The 25,659-nt window shown below is 45.7% G+C and overlaps 1 protein-coding gene across 3 annotated transcripts in view; it reads left to right on the top strand.

Moving 5' to 3' along the window:
* The first annotated feature begins 4,126 nt into the window (after positions 1–4,126).
* Positions 4,127–25,659, top strand: part of skap1 (src kinase associated phosphoprotein 1) — a 31,477-nt gene continuing 9,944 nt past the window's right edge. Inside the window, exons 1-11 of one of the 3 annotated variants that reach the window (XM_076034919.1) lie at positions 4,127–4,912; positions 5,706–5,811; positions 6,365–6,390; positions 6,534–6,647; positions 19,154–19,234; positions 19,514–19,597; positions 19,690–19,814; positions 20,339–20,402; positions 22,087–22,239; positions 24,294–24,347; positions 24,458–24,555. In XM_076034919.1, the coding sequence (XP_075891034.1) occupies positions 4,873–4,912; positions 5,706–5,811; positions 6,365–6,390; positions 6,534–6,647; positions 19,154–19,234; positions 19,514–19,597; positions 19,690–19,814; positions 20,339–20,402; positions 22,087–22,239; positions 24,294–24,347; positions 24,458–24,555 (945 nt within the window). In that variant the 5' untranslated portion in view covers positions 4,127–4,872. Of the gene's footprint in view, positions 4,913–5,705; positions 5,812–6,364; positions 6,391–6,533; positions 6,648–19,153; positions 19,235–19,513; positions 19,598–19,689; positions 19,815–20,338; positions 20,403–22,086; positions 22,240–24,293; positions 24,348–24,445; positions 24,556–25,659 lie in introns of all 3 variants that reach the window. The other 2 variants (XM_076034918.1, XM_076034917.1) reach the window with 2 other exon arrangements.

Here is a 25,659-nt window from a genome sequence, read left to right as displayed (position 1 = left end):
ATTAAGAAGTGGGGCTACATTATTAATTAGGCTATTAATTTGCGGATGCCCCTTGATTGATCATTTTGGTTTAATAAATGCCATAAATGATTAAGGACGTTCAATCTGTGGTCACCATTTGTCACTTCAATAAATGCACTGCTTGTTGTGCGATATCCAAAGATGCACATTATAGCTGCGAGACATTTCCTTCCATTTAACAGTAAATTGGCACAGTTTTCCCAGCGTTAAAAACACTTCCTGGCTGACGACGGAACACTCTCCCCTTCCTTTGTTGTGGCGACTGCGCTCCATTTAGCCCAGCCTGGAAGATTCTTGACAGCCCCTCCCCCCAGCAGGGTCAGGCTCGACTGGATCTGGAAGTGCCGGCCGACCTGAAATCCCAGCCTCCAAGGTCCACCCCTCCCCACCGCTGCATCCTTTCCCCCACTTCATCAGCCTGGTAACTGAGAGAGACAAGTGACTTGGCTGGGGTTAACATCTTAATACTCGATGGGATTGCCTCCAGGATCCAAATGGCTACCCTTAATAGTTTTCCTTCTCCGTGCTCCTGTCACACTGCCATGACTATGTGCCGCAAGAAAAACAAGACTGGCTGAGAGGGGCAGAGTAACGAAGCAGCGTGATGAAATAATGAGGGGTGGCGAGGATGTACAGAGCAGCCATTGAAAGCTCAAGATGAAGGACGGCCAGATGTTTGAGTCCCCTCCCCCTCCCACCCAACCCACCCAAAGCTTGGATGCTTTGCATAGAGGGCCCAAAATACACTTGAAATTAAACCTGCTCTTTTCTTAAGAATCCAGGAGGAGGCAGTTGGATGCGGGGGGAGGGGGAGGACCAGAACTCAATCAGCGTCACGTCACATGGTTCAAAGCAGCCACTTCGCCGCCGCCAGCAGGCTGAGAAATGCAAGGTGACAGTTCATTTTACCGGTGACAGTGTGTCGGTCTCGCTCGCTGGTTCCCCAGTCGATTTTCAGCCGGCAGTGAAGGTTGAGACAGACAGCGGACCCCCTCCCCGCGCAATCTACCAATACTCCCTCATCGACCCCACTGTGCTTTGTATTCCAATTAACTGAGCGGAGGGTAGGGGAGGTGGCGGCGGCGGTGGCTGGAGAATGGCAGAAGCTACCTCGCCACGGCGTTCGTCCTTCCACAGCCTTACCAAGCCTCCTTCGCCACCTCCCTTCTGCTCCTCCTGCCCCCCGGCTCGCACCTGACCAGGGCCAGTTGTTCCGGTGGGATAATTCACATTCTTCCTTAACAGCTGCCTCTGGGGGACAATGCCTCGGTAATGAAAAATAGGCCGCCTTCACACGTTCATACATCACGTGTAATAGAGGTGTGCAATCGCTCAGCTGCGTCGACGCACGGCGAGCCGTTACCGCTGTCCTTAACGGACACCTTAAATAATGCTGAATTAATATTTTGAAATGGCTCATACATCCTAACATAATACAATTTGGATGACTTTATATTCAACGCTCACGGGAGGTGGAGGGGGGCTAACATTGATTTGAGCACAAGCTGAGGTAACTCCGTGAGTCGGTCAATATGTGGCCGATTGAAGACTGTAGATCCAGCGCGAGGCGTTTTCCCCTCTGTCTTTGGTGTCCTCAATCTATCATCACCTTTTTTTTCACTGCACTGCCTCACAGAAAAAACACTGACGCGCGTTTGAGCTATGGGTGGTTTGGGAACACAATGATTCTGAGGAAATCCGCAAGGCAAACTACCTTCTTTCTTATCTCCTCCAGCAACACAAACAAGCCCTAAAGAATCAGGCCAAACACCTTTGTTTGCGCCGAGCGCTTGAATATGCTGCGACACGCTTAAATCAGGGCGACATTTGAGCAGCGACATGAGATATTTGCTGTTGGCGAGGTCGACAACTATTCTCGCAGGGTGATTAATGCTGCAGCTTTAAACAAATAGTACTTGTACAAGTCACTTAGGTGATTTTAAGAATCGCTGCCGCACACGAAAGGGCCACAAATGCAACCTGATCTTAAGACTTCCCTTTTCTCTGAAATGAAGACAAACAGAGCCTGAAAGACGGCCGCGTGTTCCTCGAGAATGCAGTGTGGTCTCTGCATGTATGCGAGGCAGGATGCACACACACACACACACACACACACACACACACACACACACACACACACACACACACACACACACACACACACACATACATTCAAACAGCCGCCCTCCATGCCCTCAGGATCCTCCTGACTCTCTGTCCTGGCTCTATCAGATCAGAGAGACCAAGCGTCCCTCCCCAAGCCGCAATGCAAATGAAAAGGAATGCGCTGATAAAAGGCGAGATCCTAAAGATGAGAGGGCAGAAGGAGGACAGAGTCAGCGAATGCTTGAAGAAGGGAAGGGAGGGGTGCGGAGGGGTGGGCCTGCCCCTCTTGGAGAGATGAGAGGTGGCGGAGGAGTCAGTGTTGATAGTAGCGGGAGATCATAGCTGTGCTCCCCCTCAGCGGCGTTTGATACAGGGCTTTTGTCGCTCTTTCAGCAGTGCATTGTTGGGTGGTGTAATCCCCGTTGGATTACAAAGGGCTTCCCTTTTCACGCGGGGGCCTGACCCAGCAGGCAGGTGGCTGCAGCTCTGTGGAGCTGTCAAGGGGAGGGAACCTCTTTTCCAGGGGAGGGGACCCCAGTTCCTCTTACCTTCACAGGGGCTTTTTGCTGGGAGGCCAGTCAGGCGCAGGTCAACAGGGGGACAATCATGACATGGATTCAACTCGCTCTGACCCCACAGCTTCCTGTCGAGAAGTGACAGGGGAGGGAGAACATTATGGAATTTGTTTCGAAAGAGAAAAAGTAAACTCGAAATTTATGTTGCACTTCATGCAGTGAAGGACAATGTTTTTTATGTTGTGATGCGACGTTGTTTGGAATATTGTTATTTTCTTATTTTTGTTATTTTTGTTTTTGCCAGCGAGAATAAAGAAAACATGACGCCAGTGTGACCCTGATTAATGTCCAGTGATCTGTCGATGTGAACGCTGTCTGATTGAGGTTTGGTTTCTTCATGGCCTCCGTTGTAGTGTCTCACTAATACAGGCTCAATAAAGCAATAGCCAGACGCACCACTATTTCTATTACAACTGCAAAACCGATGCGCTATCTCTGCTCAAACATCACCCTTGTATTTAAAAGTTGGTCCAAGCCATTTCACTCCTCTACTGGTAGTATAAACCATTCATCCAGTCCCTGCCACATATAGTAAAGGATCAATTTAGTGATGCGTAATTTGTGCAGTGTCAGGAGATGAATAATTAGTTTTAATACTTGAACAACTAATTAAAGAGGTAAATACTGTCATTTAAACAGCCAAATAGATATTTGTGAAGATGTATTTTAAAGAAATACAACTTAGTGCTGACTAATCGTTTCAAAAATCAACCAAACAAAACTTATTTGTTATCTGGCCCTTCATTGTTGCCTTAGTTCTCATGAAACATTTGCGATGTATATGCGAAGACCTCACAAATATCAAAAAAAAAAAAAAAAAAAAAAAAATTAGTTGCGACTTAATGGTTTCAGCGAAGAGGTACGTTGTTAAGAAATAATAAGATTTATAAATGGTAAAAGTAAACAAACAAAAAACTTCCGTAGTTTTTCTGTGTCACCGAACGTGACTGAAAACACACAATTCTGGTGTGTTTTGGGGGTTAGCTGCAGCATCAAGCTAAATGCCAGGCCGTGGGTCGTTCCCGTTAGCCCCCCCCCCCCCCCCCCCCCCTAACAAGTTAAAAGAGAGAAGGTCGTCGTTAATGTGTGTATGTAAAAACTTCGGAAAAAAACAGGGAGGAACATGAGCTACGTTAACAGGCAAGTTTAAATAAGAAACGCCGGGTAATTTCATAGGTTTGGTAGGTTGGCTAACGGTACGTTAGCGAGCCCCAATAGGTTCCCATAGGTAAATGTCGATATTTAGCGTGGCCGTACTGAGCTTCAAGGCTACGGCGCAGTGTGGCCATTTGAACCGTCGCTGATGAAGGGAAAACAACTTTTCCGCTTTTAGCGATGGTTTCGGTGAAGGACGAAATTGTGGGTTAGTCAATATTCACTGGACGACTTGTGATTATTAGAGGCGCACTAGGTCACACGCCAAAATACAGGTAATTAAAATTGAAAGCGCACGTTTCCTTTCAGTAGTTAAAATAAACAGGTTAGATTCATTACGTACAGTATAGTCTGCTAGCTTCCATTCCTCGGTCGTTCTGTCTGCAGATTTGAGCTTTGTGCTTCAGCTTAGTGCTTACTCAGAGACAGAGATGGTCAGCATTGTGTGTAAAAACAATTGAACTTAGTTCATTATTTTTTTGAGTTGCAGAATTCAGTCAGATTCCAGTACACCTTACACCCCAATTTTGTTATAAAAGTGCTGCCTTCTCCTTTTTAAAACAAGCCAAGGACATGCTCCTTAATTAGTCTTGATCTAATATTTGATCAATGGCATTCTTGTACTTGTAATTGCTGCTCATCTGGAGCTGCTGTACATCCACCCAGCCGAAGACTTGCTGTGCAATGGTGTTATTGAAGGCTGGGCAGACAGACAGGCAGAGCTTCTTCCCCCCCCGGTGTCAGTTAAACCTGCTGTCAGCCTCTTTTGAGAAACCATTGTCAAGAGGAAGTTGTCATCTTTGCACCTGCTCCTCCCAGTTCTGTGCAAATCTAGACGCATTGCGGAAGTGCAGTTTCAGAGGAGAGAGCGCACAGATAGTGTTGCCTCTGTGCTATTTAGCTTTGAGTGTGTGTGTACTGTATATGTGGTCACCACATGTCTTGTCCATGAGCAGTGCTGCTGTCTGTCGGTGGATATAGGCCGTGTCTTGAGTTGGACAGGTGAAATCCAGTGATGGGGACTGTCCCGCACGACATTAGGCGGCTTTTGAATGGTAATAGTTTTGAATTTCCTTGTACGTTTCCTATGTACTATTACTCCTGCTAAAAGTGATCTTTCAAATGTTACATTTTGACCTAAAAAACCTGCCTAACCTACAGTACCACTTGTCCTGTCCTGAAATCTTTCATACCTTCTGTTGATCTTCAGACAGTTTGCTAAAAGCAACACCAATATTTAAAAATGTACTTTACTGAAACCTTTGTGTAATGCTGCGACATGTTACCAGAACAAGGGCACCATAGAATCACCCCATTTGCACTTGCAGCAGGGCTTTTGCCTACATTTGCATATGTCCGTGTGTGTAATTTTGTTGTGCGGGTACAGTATTGAATCTGACAAGTGGTATAGACAGAGCTGGTTTACAGACGTCCATCTCTCTTTAAATTCAAGTTGGTGGTTCAGTTCAATAAAATATTAACCATAATGACTTCCTTTCTACAGATATTTGAAAATGTAATTTCTTGACTGCATGGCTGGATTTATTTTTATACATTGAGTAATGATGATAGCAGCTTTTGTCTGTTAAATTGTATTTTGTATTTTACCTTGCATGTATAAAATAATTTGTTTGTTTTAGCCACAGCCTGAGGTCCGAGGAGGTTCAGTGTGTTGCAGCACATTATACAAGCAGTTGATTTGGCTCGTAATACTGCTGAACATTGTGTGATTTTGTGTACTTCCAGTCAGTACCAGCGCCGTGTATCTATTGTTTATCCTCCTGATCACCTGCCTTCCGAGAAACCTGTCATGGATATTGCGCTGTTCCTGTTTTCTGTTTTGTTTAGACTGCAAGCTGTTTGTATCAGAAATCCTTCAAGATGAGGAGCTCACTGAAAACGCCCAGGATACACGCAGAGTGCTGCTCAACAACTTTCGTGTTGTCCACGCTAGGTACGACTTAGTGCAACATTAAATCAGTAGTTAACAGGACACACACACACAGATGAAAAAAAAACTGCTTTATAAGGGAAGTTGCACAAAGTAATATCACATCACCATTATCTAACTGTTGCTCTTGGTGCTATATGGAAACCTTAATTATTGCTGTAATTGCTTTTTAAACAGTTGGCAAAATTACATTAGGCTCAGCTCATTTAGTCTGATGGTGTCACCTTCGTCACTTCTTTCTCCAACATCTTTAATTGTTATTTAGTGTTGCAAGATTTTGTACAATTGTCTGTTATAGTGGTAACATGTCAGAGTTTCCAAAGCACGATTAACATCACGTCCACCCCCCGCCACACAGTGAAACTTGATGCTTTGCTGCGGAAACGACTGCACTGCACTCACAAGCGATGCACGCTCTAGTGCAGAGACCTGTGGGTTTGTGGTCTTCTGAACAGGAAACATTACCTAGATTTTAAAAGGTAATATTGCAGCAGAGCTGCTCCATTTGTTAAAACACTGCCAAAATCTTCATGTATGTTTTTTTTCCATTTTACAGAAACCCTCAAGAATTCCCTTACCTGGGTAAGTGGTCTAATTCTTCATGATCTCACTTATTTAAATATTTATATCTATACATATTAAATATATATACTTATATTATTTTTCTTTTTCCTATTTTTTCCCATTATTACGCTATATTGTCACAAACGTATTCATGCGCGTAGAATTCAAGGAGGACGACGGTTCTGACGACAACCGCAGCTCCAGTCTGGGTCGCTCGGTCCAATCAGACAACGCCTCATTAGCCTCTGACAACCAGGATGATGGAGCCCCAGAGTGTGAGTTAACAATACGCATGATGCTGCCTGTGTGTGTGTGTGTGTGTGTGTGTGTGTGTGTGTGTGTGTGTGTGTGTGTGTGTGTGTGTGTGTGTGTTTCAGGCTATTTGTGGTGTGCAGACATCTGATTGCCAAAAGCCCTTTACATTAATTAAAACAAGAGTTTAAACACCAGACGGAGGCCAAGTTGAGGTGTAGCTTTGAGTTCGTAGATTCATTCATGATTTTAAAACATCTGTGTAAACCCTTAGCAAAAACATCAACATGACTTTATGAACATTTGCTGGAACCAGGCTTCCTGTGCATGGAATTAAAGAAACAAAAGCAGGACTATCCTAGGGTACAATGCACGGTTCCTCTGAGGGGTCCAAACAAATGCAGCTTCAGCTCAGACTAGCGAACCCACTGCCTCCCTGCTGGCGCGATATTGCCGCCTGCCCTTATCACGTTGATAACATCAGAGTGCGAAATGTCCCTTTTCCACCGTCCTCCTACCTCCACGCTGTCATCAGTGGCTCCTCCCTCTCCCCCTCCTTCCTTCCTGTCTTCTCTTCCCTCCCTCTGGCCGCTGTGTGTGTCTCTTATGCCAGAGAAATAAGAGGGGCGAGCCGGTATCACAAATGCAAGCTAGAGCTCCCTCCAGTGGCAGATCCCGGTCCTCTTCCCAGACCGTCCTGCTGGATTGTGGGAGACTGCCCACACAGAGAGGCGGCTTTGTAGCTGCAGGCTAATGCCGTGATGGATTGACCTGCAGCCGCTCTATTCTTTCACAGCCAGGGCTTGAAATACAACACTGTACCTGAGGGGCAATGTGTGTTCCATCCCTCTCTCCCTTTATCAATCTTTCTCCAGATCCTCCTCTCCTCTCTCGGACTTGTTCTCTCTCCCCTTCAAAATAACTTTTCTTGTGTGTGTGTGTGTGTGTGTGTGTGTGTGTGTGTGTGTGTGTGTGTGTGTGTGTGTGTGTGTGTGTGTGCGCCAGCTAATAGCCCTTGACGCGACATGCCGCAGGTGGACATTACTGACTCTGCTGCCTCAGGTGCCCATTGCTGCCAGTGCGTCTCATGAAGCCAAAATCATGTGGAATTTCCCCAATGACAAATACCAAAAAAAAAAAAAGTTTCACCATTTCAATGCCAGCTGGATCTTGTCAGAAATTATCTCCTTATTTGGAAACAGCTTAATGAACTCTTCCGTCCTTTGCCCACGGAAGAGGAACTGCTTTCACCCCCCCCAAAAAAAAACAAAAAAAAACAACAAAGAACTCAGAACATTGAGTAAACAAATCAGGGCAGATGGTGTGAAGATGGACCACCATGCAATGACAATTCTTTTTTTGTAATAGTTTGTTTTAGGATAAACAAGGCACCAGTTTCCTCAGGAAGCAAACAAAATCAAACTATAAAAAAAGCTACAAAAAAAAATCCTCCCGGCTATTGTGGCAACACGCCCATCTACAAATTATACCGTCTGTTTTTGTTGATGCGATGCTTTTCAAATCTTCAATATTGTGCCACCCAATTGTTGGCGTTAAACGTGACGAATCGCCAATTACGTGGCGCCACCAGAATCTCCTTCTTGCATTTGCATTTTTGCCTTGAATATTGACAAGCGATGTCTCTCGCCACGAAAACAGCCGCACTAAAAAAGCCCAAACTGGTTTTATTGTCAAATAAATTATTAACGTAACGTCCGATTCTGAAACAAAAAATAGAAAAAACAAATCAAATCAAATCCTGGTGCTTTATATTTGACTGCTACGAGAACGGCAGCCGTTGTGGGTGCAACGAGCGAGCGAGCGAGTGGCCCGTGTCCTCGCTCACAGGGCATGTGGAGTTCAGAGTTCATCTTGTGTTCACTGCCAGCTGGGAGAAAGCAGCTCGCACTTTCTCTGCCGGCCAGTCAGTCGCATTGGAGGAGGGAGGGAGGGAGTGTTTGTACAAAATAATGACAGGACCACTTAATGGAGTCACTGACATTTTTGCAGCAATAATCATCAGTTTGACAAGCTTCTTTTATGTTGTTTTTTTCATTTTTAATTTCATTTTTTTATTGATGTATTTATTTAGACATCTCTCTCTCTCTCTCTATTTATCTCTCTCTCTATATATACATAAATATATATATATATATATAAAACATTAACATAAATTTTCTTTGTTTTTTTTTTACTACGTGTTTTTTTTTTATCTTTAAACATATATCAGATCACAAATGCCAATTTTGTCGTTGTCGTTTTCCCCACCAAGTCTAGAACAAAACCCCGAGCTCAGCACAATCTATATCAGGAGTGTAGGAGCATTCAGAAACAGAGGGGGGAAAAAAACATGACAAACTTCTGAAAAAGGAGAAAAAATAACAATCGTAATAAAAATAAAATAAAATACAATAGCACATATATATGTGTCTGTGTAAATATATATTCAAACGTCAAGGTTTAGGAAGTATCTTCCAAAAAGCATGAGACACCTGAGGTCTTGCATAGTCAAAGATATAAAATTCATTGATTTTACCTTTAGCCCAGTCAGTCAAGTATTCCATCTTTTTTTGTTTTTTGAAATGTGCTGCAGCAGCAGATTTGGTGTAAAAGGTAGAAATCTGAGCATTTTTTTCTCCCCCTCGAGTCTGATAGTGTGATTTGGATGCTTTTCGGTGCTACTGTAAACAATGGAGACTTTGTGACTGGGAGGATGAATTAGCCGTGGAAATCGACTGGCTGCCTCGGCCCGCTCCGCCTTCCCTAACCAGAGAGTGAGTGAGTGTGAAGTCGATGGCTTTTTTCCCTTCACGCGCGGGAGGAGACCGCGCCGTTTGATTGGGCGCGCTGGCCCGTTGTCTTGGGCAGACCGGGTGACACCAGATTTGTAATGGCTGACGGGAACAGATGGAGGCTCCATTGTCAGCCCGGGTGTCTGCATGGTAATGTGAACTGAGTTTCACCCGCCGACCGCACCACTGACCCCCCGAGCGCGCCTGCAGCCTCGGCCCGGCCTCGTCTGCCCTCTTCAGGACCCTCCCCCCCTACCCCCCACTCTCTGTGCTATTTGGGGCTCAAACACATCTTCAGGATATTTGTTTGACTGCTTCCGTCGCCTCACTTTGCTGCAGCCAGCGCTAGCATGAGGCTGCATTCCCTCCCCTCCGCCCCAGCTCACCATTTAAGAAATGGAGCCCATCAGGCTGCAGTCGAAATGTTTTTTTTCCTTGTCCCCCCCCCCTCACCCCCGCCCTCCCCCACTTACCCCCCCCGCCTGTCACACTGTTCACAGGTCAAGTTTATAAAGTTGAAATGACCTGTTTGTTTTTGCGGGGTTGGAGCTGCAGCAGTGACAGATAGCAGCGGGAAAAGACTCGACTTACGAGGCGTGGTGGAGAAACAATAAACCTTTGATACGATTTGATACGATCCTCCCATCTGATGCAAATTATATTATCATAATATTCTGCCGTGTGTGCACATAAGGGAATTTCAACATACAAAACAACAGTATTGTTTACTTAATTATGCTGAATAACATATTTGCCGTCCATATATTTTTATGGATTTATCAAACTGAAAATGATGAAAAATTCCATTAGTCTATTCTTTTTAAATATATATGTGCTGATTTTTCATTTGACACAAAAGTGTCTTGTATTTGTAATTACAGTGGTTCATTCTTTGGTTCATAAAATGGCTTGGGAAGAGAATTGTAACAAACATCTTCGATAGGAATATGATGAGTAGCATCAGGAACACACTCCTCACAGCAAACAGGCTCCCATTTGTCTCGGAAAATGACTCAAATGTTTAATCAAATACCAGTTTAGCCCCAAAAGGCACGTGCGCCGCGCCGTGTAGGCCTGTTTAAAGAATGCAGGAATGTGATTACTGCGCCGGGCCCAATTTCCTCAAGCAATTACTCGCGGCACAATGCAGTAGGATCACCAATTTAAAAGTTGCGTCTCGCTGTTGCCTCGTTCTCATTTGAATACGAAGAGCCCGCGCACGCACAGTCGCAACATTATTACGCGGCGCGGCTAAATAGCACATTAAATCACTTTATTTTTTTTCCCGTAGCCCATTTTGACTGGGGCTGGGGAGAAGCCAATATAAATTGAAGTGGCGTCTGAAGGTGTGGGTGGAACCCAGCCAAAAAACGCCAGCTGAGGGTCCTGATGCCCCCTCGGAGGCTTGACGAGCGCCGTTGATGGCAGCCAGTCCAATCGAGCGGCGACGGCGGCTCCGCGTTATTGGCGCTGCGTCCCGCCGTGCGGTGCCCCCCCCGCCCGCCCGCCCCGACCCCCTCGGATCTTGTGCACCTGGGCCACGCTGATAACCTCCCTCCCTCCCCGCAGCTCCACTGGTCACGCTGGTCATGCTGTCTGCACTCGTTCTGAACTCCTCCCGACCTCTGACCCCGCCGTGAAACCTCCTGCCAGCCTGCCATCCGTCTGCCCCCCACCTCCCCCCCCATCCCCACCCTCGGCCCAGAGTGGTGGTGTCAGTGATTTGCCCTCCACCCCAAACCTCCACCCCATCCACTCCCAAAGTTTTCTGCTGTGCCGTCCCACCGTACTGCACCGTCAGTGTGTTGCCCTGGAGACTCATTTTTAATTTTTTTTTCTCCCCCCACCTCGCCCCCCCCCCCCCACCCTCCTGCCCGCCACCGTCGTCACTGTATGGATTTTGTGACATTTACATAGTGGCTGCAGCTCGTTTGCGAGGAAGCGAAGGATATGTTAATGACTCCCTCTCTTCCACCTCCTCCCTCGCTCTCATTTGCTGGCTGTGTGCATCTCACGCCCCATGTGCGCGTGCGTGCGTGCGTGTGTGTGCGTGTGTGTGTGTGTGTGTGTGTGTGCGTGTGTGCGTGCACGCATGCACATTACAAGGCAGGAGCGGGCGCCGTGCGTCGGCTGCGACTGCTTGCCACCAGGGTTCAAAAGTTCACCCTATTCCCCTGGAGGGCTACTGTGCTGCTGCAGATGCTGATAGTCTCTCTCTCTCTCACTCTCTCTCTCTCTCTCTCTCTCTCTCTCTCCCTCTCTCTCGGCTGTTTACACTATTAATCTTGTACACTCTCCCTCACACACTCACTCACGCCGCCTGGCAAGGAGAGAGAGAGCGGCTTGAAGGGGGGATTTGGACGTATTTAACCGGAGGGCATCCATCACTCTCATCCCTTGCCCCCCCACACCCCCCCTCTTCTTCCAACCACACTATGCTCTTTTTTCCTCTTCCCCTCCACCCCCCACCCCGCCACTCCTTTGCATCTTTTCCCCCTGCTCGACGCAAAAACCCTCTTGCTCATTTTTGCTTTGCTTTATCGTCGTGTTATGCGCGATCACATTGCCGCGAAAATTCGAGAGAGAGAGAGAGAGAGAGAGAGAGAGAGAGAGAGAGAGATGCGGGCGGTCCATCTGCAAAGCGGCACATAGGCAGAATGCAAAGTGTGTGTGTGTGTGTGTGTCGGGGGGGGGGGAGCTGGGGCCAGGGTGGCTCCTAATCTCCCCTGGAGCTGTCAATGTCACAGACAAATAGCAAAACTATCAGATGCGGCGGGTTCACCCAGAGGTGAGCGTTCCCAGGTACCTCCTGCGCTCGCTCGCTCGCTCCCTCCCCCCAACCCCCCCAACCACCGACCCCCCGCCCACACCCTTCCCTCCCGCCCTCCCTCCCTCCCTTTGCCTTTTGCAAATGAGAATTTGATTTTGCCCTCCACTGGAATCCATTTCTGGAGACGAATGAAGTTTCAATGCCAAGCCCAGGTGGCCCCGCTGATTTCTTGGGGAAATAAATGGCAGCGGGTGAGACGTGTTGGCCGGCGCACAGACAGTGACACGGAGGCTACCGGCGCCTCTGGGATCCCTCGCTTTTAATTGTTGCTGTGCTGCAGCATTTCGAGGTCATTAGCGCTCCCCTTGCAGAGTTATGTGTGAGGACGTGGAGAAAGCAGAGCCTCTTCAGCTGAGAAGTGGGCCTGTGCCCGAGTCGGCCGGCATGCGTGTGTTCCAGAGTGGGACTGTGCGCTGCCACTGGCTGCTCTGATCTCCCGTCAGCCTCTTTGCTGTCAGGACAGATTTTTGCCATTGATTTTTGAGCACTAAATCTGCAAGTTAGAAATAAAACCCCCTACCCCCCAAAAAAGGGGGAAAAAAAGTCGAGCCTGAATGGCTGTCAACCTTAGCGAACTAAACAAAATTTTCAGCAACAGAATCAAAATGTAATTTGGATTCAAGAAAAATTGTTAAATTATTTATTTTTCAATTTACAATGTGATATTTGTATTTGATTTATATTGAACGTTATTTATATGACATCTTACTTTCCTGCGGCCAGGACAAAAAAATACTTTAACATAATGAAATAACTTAGTATGAGTATTTTGCTTCATACTTAAACTTTGAATAAAATGTAGAAACCAAAAAGATGATTCTTTTAGTCATTCTTGTGTAATATATTTTTTTTAATTTCTTTAGAATGAAGATTAATTCATAAAGTCGTTGGAGTAGTTTATTTACTATTTATAAAAACAAATTGAGACATGTGACATATTGGAAAAAAATTATATATTTGTATATTATTTTACCTCTTAACAATTAATTCTAAAAAAGCTAATCTAAAAAAATATTTCAATAAATCATGTGCTTGAATGACAGAAATAATTATTTACATCGAAACTTTTAATAACCTATAGAGCAAATAAAAAAAATTGCAATGTTTATGAAAATATTCTTAAAATAGCAAACTGAGCAATTAGTTTATTGATTATTTCCATTGGTCATTAAAGACAATCCTGGGAGAAATAAAACAATTATTATTCATTATTATTTAAAAGTGGACCATTGAAAATAAATTGGGACATATATTAGTAAACACTTCTTAAAATTAAATATTCTGTTGATGTTTTGTCTTGAAAGAAATTGGTAGGAATTTATGTATTTTTTTGCTGCTAACAGTGATTTTGAAACAAGTCCGTGTGAGCTTTTTTTTCTTTTTTTTTTTAAGTTGAAATCAAAGTACAACCTAAGCACAGATTTTAATCAGTCTTTGGCCTTATTTTACCTTGAGACATTTTATGCAGCACCTGTTGCTCTTTGAATGGCAGGTGATTTATGGAAGGATGTCAATGAAGGATGGCCTCATATATTTGTTTATTGACATTATATATAACGGCTGCGACCACGATACAATTATATGAAGAGTTAACAGGCCCGAGATATTGCTTGTGAACCACAGCACAATAACGCTGTTATTACCAACATATTTACTTAACATTACTGCCGAAATTACATTTAAACATTTATTGGGAATATCAGGAGCATTTTAAAGTTGCAATAACTGTACATTCAGAGGGCAAGTGTGTATTTCAGTGTTTTCCCTCCAGGCTGTCGCTGATCGCGTTATCTCCAGTTTCTATCACAGATTCGAAGCCTCTCTTGTGTATTGCACTCCTCGATTTTTGGTATTTATTGTCTGTGTGTCCCTGTTTTTTTCCCCCCTCTTTGGGTTTGTGTCAGTGAAGCAGTTGAAAACCATCCCCAGCGATTAGAGGATCATTGTAACTGCTGTTAAGCATTTGAATAGTGGTAGTAAATCTAGAAAAGGGAAATTCAGGGTCGCTGTGTACGCTGCTTATGGCTGCCCAGAGGGAAGCCCGTGTCACATAGTAAATTTAGACCCTTAGTGTCTTTGCGGCGGCTGGATGGAGATATTTGAATGTAGGGGAAGAGCAGAAAAAAAGGAGCCTGGAATGAACTGACGGTTTCACCATGTGTGAACGCACGGAAATATATACGCACATCAGAGGCCGAACAAAGCACGACAAAGGGACGAGTGCATTCGGCTAAACGACAATATTCCAAATATCTTCAGAAAACCTTCCGATGTAGAATTTTGCGCTTTTAGAATTTCTGTTTTGCGTCGCCTTGGCTGCATTTCAGTTTTAAGCCTTTCACCGACATCCTTGACAACAACAGCCCCTCACCCCCCAAATAAAAAAAGAAAATCTCATCAGTCCTTCATAAATTCCCAGTCCCATTAAACTCTATTAGACAATGATACAGGCAAGACGCTGTCCGATATAATGCACTGCATGTTTTCCCTGGTTCAAAGACACGCATTAGGAGGTTCTAAACACGGTTTATGTATCGATGACTGAAGTCCTAATCAAATCAGAGGGAGGAGAGGAGGGCAGGAGAGACATTCTGCCCTTAACCTCAGTGCCTCTCCGTCTCTCTCCTCCCCTTCGGCCCAAGCGACGTGCAGCAGAGGCCTTCTACTGTAATGAGGAAAAATGCATCAATTTAGCTCGGCCTGCGCGCAGATGGAGTGTCGTGCGGGTGAAGGTGCACTGAGCGGATCCTTTTTCCTAATCAAGGACGGTATCGGAGAGGATTGCGGTGGTCGGGCTCACTCCGCCTGTAAAGTCAGCAGCATTCCTTGCCACAGACCCCCCCACCCCCACCCCCACCCCCCCACCCCAGGGCCGGGGTAGCCTCTCTCTGCCTTCTGTTTCACCTCATCAGCAGGGTTCACACGGGGGTCAGGTCCTGCCCCCTGATGCTGCATTCAATGCAATCCCTCCTGTGTGGAAGGGACTGCACTGTGAGAGCCCCCCCGCACTCGCAGGAGAGAGAAAACATACATCGACTCACTCATTTTGATTTCTGCCTGAGCTCCAGAGGAGGATGGAATTTTTTTTTTTTTTTTTGCTTTATTCGAAGGAGAAAGGATTTGTTCAAGATGTGAAAAAATTCAGCGTTACGGGTTTCCGTGTGTGAAATTATTGGTTAAAAAAAGTTACCTTACTGACTTTGCTCATGATGGACACTTACACGCTACTTATCATAATTTAAACATTTTAACCATTTAAAATAATGCAAAAGCATTATCCATTAAATTGGGAAAAAAACAGAGGCGCAACAAAAACTATTAATGTTGCAGAGATTTAAGAACACGGATCAATTATAAAAATAACTGGGCAATTCTCCCAATTAGTTTATTTTAAAGAAATGTTTTCGGCCACTATAATGTATAATAGTGATCATTTTCTTAATTTTGGTGCTCCTAATTCTTTTGAATGGCAACATCTTTTTGTGGAATTTAAGCTATTAAAAACTCTTTTTTTCATGCACATATTACATCTTTTTATTCATTTAAATAATAAGAGAAGTTTGCTTGGTTGTTGCAATGTTGCAGAGGATGAAAAAAACCCTCAAAAAATGCATTACTTTACTATGGCAGATTACATGTATGAGAAATGTACACTTTAACCTTAATACAGAAATATTGACTCTCAGGCAAATAGGATGCGCAACACACTCGCGCTAAAGAGAAAGAATAGGGTGAGTGTGCAGGACAATGGATGGAGGAAAACACTGCTGCTATAAAAATCCCTCTCTTATCTGCGTACACCGTTTGGACCTCCGTCAGTCTGCTCTTTTTGAACTATGTGGAAAAAAATGGACCTTTAATAAAATAAAGTTTTGCTCTCAAAGAGACATTTTTAGTCATAGTCCTTTAATTTTTTTTTACATTGTCCAAAACATATTTCTACATCAGATAGATGGATCTTGCGTTGCCATCTCTCAGTGTAGGACTCGTTCTCCTGCTGACAGCAAACGCAGCGCTGTTCGCTTTCCATTGTCACTGGCGTTATCAACATCAGTGCATTTCTTTTCTTTTTAAATTTTATTTAAAACATAACAAAATAAAACAAAAAACTTCAGGCCAGCATCTTTGCAGCTCGATGACCACCTTCAGATCTAATGCCACCTATCAGTCCTCTCACCCGCCCGTTTCCCCTTCATCCCGACTCACCCTCCATCCAGCCTTTGATTGACTTTCAGCCCTAAGTAAAGTGGATTTTAATGAGAGAATACATTAACTCCCTCTGGTCATGCTGACATAAATCAGCCTTTTCTTGTGGGATCAAAGGCAGAGCTCATAACACCACGCTGGGAGAGAGTGTGAATAACCAAATGAGATATTTGCAGCTTTGGCGAACCGCTGGCAGCGCCCGTTGCATTGTTGTTGTTGTTGGGAACGCCTCACTCCGCCCTCACTGGTCCAAAACAAGTTGAGCACTCATCAGCGCCCAGGTCGGCCTGTTTACGCAGCTTCTCCGATGTGCGGATGAATTAAACACACATCTGCGCACGCTTTCCATCGATTGTTTCCTTTCATGTGGGAGCGACTCTCTCCTCTCTCCTGGCCGATGACCGGAGAGAGCAGTTCAGACTCGGCTAATGTGGCCCGCGGCAACTCCTCACCTTGATTCACCAACAAAAAAAAAAGCACGTGCGCCAGCGTCACATCTGTCTGCCTCTCCCTTTGTTGGTAATTGCGCCCGGCTAAATAGGTTATGCTGGAATATCAATAAATTGCCATCAAATTAATGTCAATAGCAAAGCCGCGGATGGCGCTAATTAAAACGCAAAAGGGATGAAAATGAAGCCGCGGCATCGCCCTGAATAATTGATAATGCAATTTATGATTTTTATGAAAGAGTGCCGTCTGTCTGCGTTTTTGATGAGGCCCTAATTAGATGCATTAATGTGTCTCCCTCTGCCCGTGCAGTCGCGCTCAAAACTCAAACACCATGATGGTTGTTGAGGCTCCCTTTTTAATGCCCTAAATTACACATTTTCAAACAACATTAGCTCTGAATATCCACTTTAAAATGGCGCGCGTCCCAGAGAGGTGTTAGTGGGCCATTTTCATTAAAGGAGGCATTGTTAGCTTAGGAACAATTGCACTCTGCTGCAACGGCATCCTGACGCATTTGGCTGGTGCCCCCCCCCCCCGGACATGCACTCGGCTATTCCATACGCGCTTGTGGTGTTCTGGGTTTCAGAGCGGGCCGGGCGGGGTGAGGTCAGGTCACCTGGCGTTTTAAGTGTCCGACAACACGCATGAATGTGCGATGTTTATTGACTGGGGCAGATCAGAGTGATCCACTGTTGATTTTTAGCGCCTCCTCGTCTATTAGCCCTCACCGGGCCGGCTGAGATAAATGAAGAGCGAGGGAGGCAGACGGATGAGGGGATTAGAAGTGGGCCACAACAGGGAAGCAGACTCGCCGGTGGATAGATGAGGTGGGGGGGGGGGGGGGGGGGTTTGTAATGACCGCTGTTTGTTATGATGTAGCGATTCAGGTCCGCTTTGACAAAACAGTCCTGAGCACCTGTGTATTTATAGCGTCAGCGCTCAGTCCATCCACAAAAGGGGGGCCCGGGTCCGGTGATGTGTGAGTGTGTTAGAGCAAGCAGAGGTGCCCGCGGGCCCGGCTCCGCAGTGACCCCGGCTATCCGTCAGGAGCCACGAGCCGAAGCGGCGCGGCGCGGCGCATCGCATCGCATCGCATCGCCGTGAACTAGCACAATCTCTTTGAGTTGTTAGCGGAGGGCAGGCGCTGCAGCGGTCAGCTGGGCCGATGCCAGCGAGCAGAAACGCCACAGAGCTCGGATGTGGTGGGTGGGAGCGCTGGGAGCGCCGCTGGGTTCTCAGGAATGAGAGAAACGGCGGCGTTTGTCTGATTTGGGGGGGGTTGCTCTTTGTCCAAACACAAGTACTTGGTCCCTGGCTGACATGTTTGGTTTTTCCCAGCAGTCCGACGGCTCCTCTCTGAGGGATGGACTCCAGGAATTTCCCCCGCTGTCATCAGCGGCCCGACTGGGGGTGTCACGCTGACGCGCCTGTTCCTGCCCGGGACATCGTCCTGTTTTTGCCGTGTCTGTTTCGCGGCCCCTCCTCCCCCCTCCTTCCCCCCCGCCTCCCCTTTGCTCTGCAAGACCGATGCTTGTTCACTAATGAATGTGGAGGAAGCTCAGCTTTGTTTGTGACACATGGAAAGAGAGAGAGGTACTCGTGTTGAAACGCGGGGCAGAAGGCACATCCTTCAGGTTGACCCGGGGTCATCTTTGCAGCTTCACTGCTATTAGATAGAAGCCAGGAAAAAGTGATCAGATATGCATATTTCATGAAAGAACCTCGTCATAAGGCACCTTGAAGAATTTCATTTGACATGAACAAAACTGAGCTGTAATATCTATCTTGAAATCAAATTTGATGGCTGTTACATCTGTTACCTTTTGCCTCTTTTTGTCTTGTCTGCAACCACCGACTTTAGAAAGTGAAGCGCCGATATATTGAATGTTTTTTCCAGGAGTGTTGCCTCTCATTGAAAATGCAAAGCCAACTGATGAGTGGACTGCTTAGCTCAGCACCGCTGTAAATGTATTGATTGTAATTTCCCAAAGCCGAGCTGAGATGATGTCGGTGGGCTGCAGACGTCGTATTGACGGCTTTTCTTTGTATGCGTTGCATGAAGGTTTAGCTTATTGGGATATAGCTTAAATTGTGAGTCACTTAATTTTCTCTATTATTAGTAACACTGATGTTTACACGTTCAAGCGTTTAAGTCTTTTTCCAGCTTCTCCACATGTGAGGACTGATTGGAGGAAGTTACCTGTGGCTGTTTCCCAACTCGGCGGAGACAAATGAATGTTTCTGTCCGCAGACTTTGGTGACATCCCCCCTGTGGCAGCTCAGGATGTTATCAACGTCTTGAAGCAAGGCTACTTGGACAAGAAACGAAAAGGTACAGCAGCATTTAAACACCGTCCCCGGGTCAAGTAGTTTTATCAGGTAACGCTGACTGTTTGTTTAAGTTCGCTGGAGTGTTAGATGGATGGTGTTGACAACATTTTGTACAACTTCAGGAAATGGCTGCAGGCTTGTTTTTTTCATCAGACACGGACGACCGCAGCCATCGCGCTCGGAAGCAAAAAGAAACCTTGCATAGTTTTCTCAGAGATATACATTGACGTTCTCTCCGTGTGCTTGATGCATTTTCACTCACCTCTGCCTTTTTGTTCAGACCCCAGCTTCTTCGGTGCAGAGTGGCAGAAGCGATGGTGCGTTCTGAACGATATGATTTTCTACTACTATGGGACTGACAAAGGTTGGTGTTAGACGTCAGCAGTACGTATTGTCGTTCCATGTTCCATGTGGAATACATTAGAGCAAACTCACGGTGTCTCCCCTCCTCGGCAGACAAACATCAGAAGGGTTCGCTGTATATCAGCGACTATGATGTGCAGCTGGTGAACAACCTGAGAAAAGACTCCAAGAAAAATTGCTGTTTCGAGCTGTTTGCTCCGGGGCGCCGCTCTTTCCAGGTCTCCATCCAAACCCATTTATTCCCTCACAGTTTATTCATTGTTGAAATATTAGTTTATCTACTTCCCTAACTGTTTTGATTTAATGGATTATACATTATATATACAAAATGTGCTGTTTTTGGAAATCAGTGAAATGCAATTTCCATAAAAAGACATGTGAGTAAGGTGTTTTTGGCCAAAGGGTCTTTGAAAACAGTGTATTTGCATGTTCTTGTCAAAATAATTATTTTGGTCATTGTGATAATATTTGGCTTTACTCATAAAAATAACTAATATTCACAATATAGCTAGCTAACTATAAATAATTTCACACATTTGATTTTATGTAAAATAAAGATGCTAATAATTTTATGTGAATACATTTAAATTGTTGAAATAAAGATGGAGATTCTGTATACTTGAGTTTCTAAAAATTCTCTGCTCCTATTTCAATGATACTGGTCCTAATCTATTATAATAATCTATTACTGGTCCTAATCTATCAGTGCTGTTACATGACTTTTGTTTGTTTTTCCCGTCAGTTCACTGCCAGCGGTCCTCAGGAGGCCTCGGAATGGGTGGAACAAATTAAGATTGTACTCAGAGGTAAACACATGTTTATAGATTAATAAACAGACAAAACACACACACACACACACACGCACACACAGATACATGTCAGCAAAGCTCTTCCTGCCTTTTCTTGGAAAGATGTCCTCAGTCTGTCATACAATTCAGATTGGAGAGAAAATCCCATTTGACTCAGATTGATATTAAGCTGCGCGAATAAAATTGACTTATCCTGACTTTTTAAAAACCACATCGGTTAAATGGAAAATACAGTTAGGGCAGTATAAACCTTTTCCGACCTTCTTTTTTCTCCATCTTCTCCCCAAGTTTGCTCGTGTTTCTTCGGGGCAGAAAGGTCAGGGCTGAATGGGAGCCCTTTATCATCCCTGACTGGGATGAAAACCACCTGATCCATCACGGGCTGCGCAGGCCAACACGCCAGCCCTGAATCGCCTCATTCCACTTGTCATGTGCGCCATTGTGTGGCTCTAGTTTTTCCGCCCCTCCCCTGACCCGCCTCCCGAATTCCAACTTACAGGAAATTGATTGGCGGAGGTTCTGGTTATCCTCCAGTGACATTGATTTCTGCTCGGCCGCCAGCGCACGGCCGAGGACCTGATACCCCTTGTTGCAGTGGCCCGTCGCCCGCAATGAGACGGCTCCTCCGTCTGAGCCGGCCCTCGCGCCCAGACTTCTCTAAAACGGGCTCGGGTCCGGCCCACCGGCTTGCGGGAAGTAACGGACACTCTGCAGCGTGTCGCACTTCCTCTCAGCGCAGTCTCGCTGCTACGTGCAGATTGATCCGGGGCACGACGATGAGTGCTTGCCGGTAAAATTCTCCTTGCAGCAAGTGCGACTCCTCTCTTTCACTCTTTTTCTCCTATTTTTTTTTTAATGTAGCGATGCATGCAGGGTATGCACGCACACACACGCACACACACACACACACACACACACACACACACACTCAACCAAAAGGCACGCACCATATGGGATGTGTCTTTATCACCAGGCAACGAGTGGGATCCTTATTCATGCTGCATATTTTAAATACCGAGGCAATGCTAAGTGCTTCACATTGGCAGGAGAAACATTAGAATGACTTTAAGGTGCGATAAAAGGCAGAATAACTCAATTCATTTGGATTATTCTCAGAAGGCAAAATTAAATAATAAGCACGTAATGCAATGAAATATGAAAATAACCGACCGCGATAACGGTTACGGAGCTGTGAAGGCGTCGAAAGAAAATGTAACGCTGAGCCAATAAGTCATTAGATGTGCGGGGGAGCCCTTAAGATTAGAGAGGAGACGTTAAGGTGCGTCAGGGTCCATCAGGGCGTTCCATCCGCAGTGCTGCGGCTGAACTCGGCATCGCTGTTTGTCTCCAGGTTCCAGCGGCGCTAAAACGCTCTTCAGGGCTTCATTTAGGCTGTTAATTAAGCCGCTCCTGCCTTTTATATTGCAAGTGCTAGTAGCCCCACTAAACATTTCACTGGTTCACTTTCGCCTCTAAAATAACCGTTTTCACTATTTTTGGTGCTGCAGCTTATTAAGGACGGGAGCCTGTGCGCGGGGTTAGATGATGAAAATAATTATTTACAGCCGTGCGTCAAGCCCGCGGCGTGGCGTTCTACAACGCTGCCATCCACCCGAGTCCTCGCCTCACAGGCGCATCGTTTCTCTCACTTTGACCGCTAATGCATGTCTTTGGTGCTCAGATCTCAGCTCCAGCCTCATCCTGGAGGAGGAGGAGGAGGAAGAGGAGCCCTACGATGACATCGAACAGTTGTCGGGCCCTCCTCTGCCTCACCCCGTCCCCGGCTTGGACACGGGCGACGAGGAAGACGAGGACATCTACGAGGTGCTGCCAGGTATGAGGGTGTGGTTAGAGTGCAACACGCACACACGCACACACACACAGAGCCTGGCCCAAAAGGTTTGTTGCTCCTCCACCTACAGTGACCACTTTAAATCAAGCAGCCACCAATAAATGTGTCAGTATTGAGGTTTGGCTCGCACTTCCTCTGCTGCTTAACACACACAGGGTAAAAAAATCCAAAAAAACAAAACAGCGTTGTTGTTGTAGTCAGTGAGAGCTATGCGGCTCCGTAAAGCTCTGTCAAATTAGCTAATGTTGCCAGGCAACAAATAGCCCACAATTCAATTGTGAAGCCGAGAGTTTTTTGGCAAAAATCGCCTGGCAACAGCAAATTAGTTGAAAGGGAGTGAAAAAAAAGTGCATCTGTCCCCTGCTTAAAATAGTCTTCGAGTTCTTAATGTCACGTCTTCAATAGAGATTAAAGTTTTAATAGAGGATCTTACAAGAGGCTGCGAAACGTGTGTGTGTGAGAGAGAGAGAGAGAGAGGGAGTGGGAGCTGAGAGCAGGGTGGGTTGATGACGCGGTGGTGGGTGGGCCGGGGGGGCCGGGGGGGCCGGGGGGGTGGGGGGGGGGTCATCCCATCCCATCCCATCCCATCCTATCCCATCCCATGTGTCGTGTGGCTACAAGATCCTGGGAAGGACAAAAGGGGAGATGTGATCTTCTCAGGGCCGTCGTCCATCACTCTTTCTCTTTAATAAGATACATCAAGATTCAGTTTCACTCAGTGAGTACATTACCTTTGCCAAAATCACTGGCGAAAGCCAAATCACTCTTCAGACTGTCACGCCGCCGTTCAAAGCCATCTGGGAAGAGCTACAGACTCTGACCACAGATGGCATATCAAATGACAGGCTCTTTCCTTCACTTTCTCACCCCCCCCTCCACTTATCAATCACGTGGCACCTCCGCTCTGTTCCTTCACAGCTTCCACACAGCAGCGATTATGAGCTCTTCAATTGTTAGTCATTTAGGGTTATTTAGACTTGCCAGGCTTGCAACTGCGAAATTTTCACAGCTTTTATAAATAAATGTCGAGCGCAATCATTTATGCTGACTTGTTTTGCATAAAATATGGGGGAAATAATAGGAGTTTGCTTCAAAATGTTTGATTTATTCAGCAAAAATGCAGAACAATATTTTTGCTCAGTGAGCTTGCTTGTTTTCTGTTGGATGCAGAAAGACGGTGGTATCATCTCTGGTGCTGCAGACAGATTTTTTTTCTGTGGAAAATGAAATCATTCCGTTACAGAAAACATTGCTCCATATCAGCGGCTTCCTGACTGAAAGATTCAGCTTTGTGCAGGAGCGGCTAACTTATGCTGGAGCCATTGTGAACAACACTCCCAAGCATTTCTCTTCCTTTTTCCATTTTGATGAATATTCTCAGCGTTTACTTTTTTCAAATCTCTCATTTAAAAAAAGTCTTCTTCCCCCATTTCTTCCCCCTCTGGTTGTATTTAAAGGGGAGACAGAGGTGAGAAAGATCCACTTGAGCATTTTCAGATGCGGCACACACGATCTGCACGGACACCTGCCGTGTGTGCGTGCGCGTGCAGGCGCGCGTGCGTCTGCGCGCCTCCGTCTTCCTGGAAGCAGAGGTGCAGGTTGTGCTGGAGGGCGGATAATGTTGCCGTAGCGTAGCGTTGCTGTCACTTGGCCTCCGTCCAGGATGGATGTGAGAGACGGAGGACGGCCGTATTACTGTGTCAGCCCTCAGACCACCGGCTGCCACGCCCCCGCGCTCAATGGCACGACCGCCTCCGCCGCAAAGATGAGCGTCTGAAAATTGAGATGAAGTTTGAAATGTGCATTGAAACACGAGGAGGCAAAAAAGCAGCGCCGATGCCACAGGAAAGGTTAATTCATGGAATAAACCTTTAGTTTCATCATTCAGTTTGTGTGAGAGAGCAATAACCTCACTGATGCATTATTTTATTTAAATTTCACCTAATAAACATTTTTTTTCTCATAAATGTTTTTTAGTGTTAAGCAGGTATTTAATGCTGTCCATGTTGAGTCATTGCCCTGCTTTGTTTGTGCAGAGGAGGATTTTCTCAACGCGACGGATGAGGGCGCTGATGGAAACAGCGTGCAAGGTCGGGACCTCATCACCACCTCTAGTAGCTCACGTTGGGCAAAGAGATGTTGCGTTTTTCTAAGCGTTCAAATCTGTGCTCCTCCGTCTCACACTCAGCTTGGTCAACAGATTACGCCAACTACTATCAGTGCTTATGGGACTGCACGGCTGACGAGGCTGACGAGCTGGACTTCCAGAGAGGAGACCTCGTCTACATCATCAGCAAGGTCTGCAAGAAACATCCGTGGAAAAAACAAACAAACAAACAATATATTTTTTTTGTTTGTTTTTTTTCTTGTATGTATTTCCAATTGGGATCACTCTGTCCTGATCCCTTCAAAAAAGCTTAAATAGTCACACGTCTAATATCAAACATCTACAAGGTGAACCATTCTAGATTGCATCCAAACCTTCAGTAATTACAGTTGATTATGAGGGAAATGGGAAAGAAAAACCAATCCAAAATGTGAAAGGGTTAAACAACAGCAGCCCCAGTCATCACTTAGTTCTAATTTGCTCCTCTAAACACGCTAATGTTCCCCACATCTAAACCCCTCTGTTAGAAAGCGCTTGTATCTGCATGCAGCGGCGAGGTGCCCGCCGCAGCGCCACAGCACCGCTGCTGCTGCGTTTTTCCAGTTTTTTTTCCCAGGGCCACCAGGGTGAAGTGCCATTCATGGCGCTGCGTAATGGTGCTGTTGTTCATTACGGAGCCTCTATCTCAGGGGTTAATTGAGCAGGCAGCCATGCGAAGCTCCGCCGCTGTGTTTGACACAAACTGCAGGTGGAGCCGTCCCGCGTCTCAGCTCTTTTCTTTCAATCTATTTCCCCGTGTTTTATGCCGCTCGCCTCGTCGTTACACGCACAGTGTCTACCAGTGAAGAGCCACCCTACTGGAAATCAATGGCCTGTAATGCAGGCACTTTGACTGTGCTGCGTGCAGGGATTTGTTCCTAAACTGTTGCTATTGGTTGGCCTGAGATTGAATCATCATGTTGTTTTTTTTTGTGCGTTAAATTATCTAAACAGCAGAGGGAGAAAGAAATTAGAAAATATTCCACTTTTCGTTGGTGATGTGGATACGATTTAGAAATTTAACCAAATATTTTTTTTTAATCTTCTAAACTGGTGATTTATAATTTTATTATAAATTTCTTCTTTTTATAAATTTTTCCAATACTAAATTACAGAGATTTCAGCCGATAAACTGCCAAAAATGAGCCTTTTGTTTTTAACAACAGATGTGATATAGGTGAAATATGCCCTTCACAGAAGATGGACCTTTAATTGTGCTTCCCCCCCGGCGGGCAGATTAATGAGATGCCAGCCTC

Source organism: Nelusetta ayraudi, unplaced genomic scaffold (genome assembly GCF_046127955.1).
Source record: "Nelusetta ayraudi isolate G7.1 ecotype Tasmania unplaced genomic scaffold, CSIRO-AGI_Nayr_v1 ptg000042l, whole genome shotgun sequence".
Classification (NCBI taxonomy): Eukaryota; Metazoa; Chordata; class Actinopteri; order Tetraodontiformes; family Monacanthidae; genus Nelusetta; species Nelusetta ayraudi.
The sequence above is the reverse complement of the archived record's forward strand: the minus strand, read 5'-3'. Positions and strand labels throughout refer to the sequence as shown.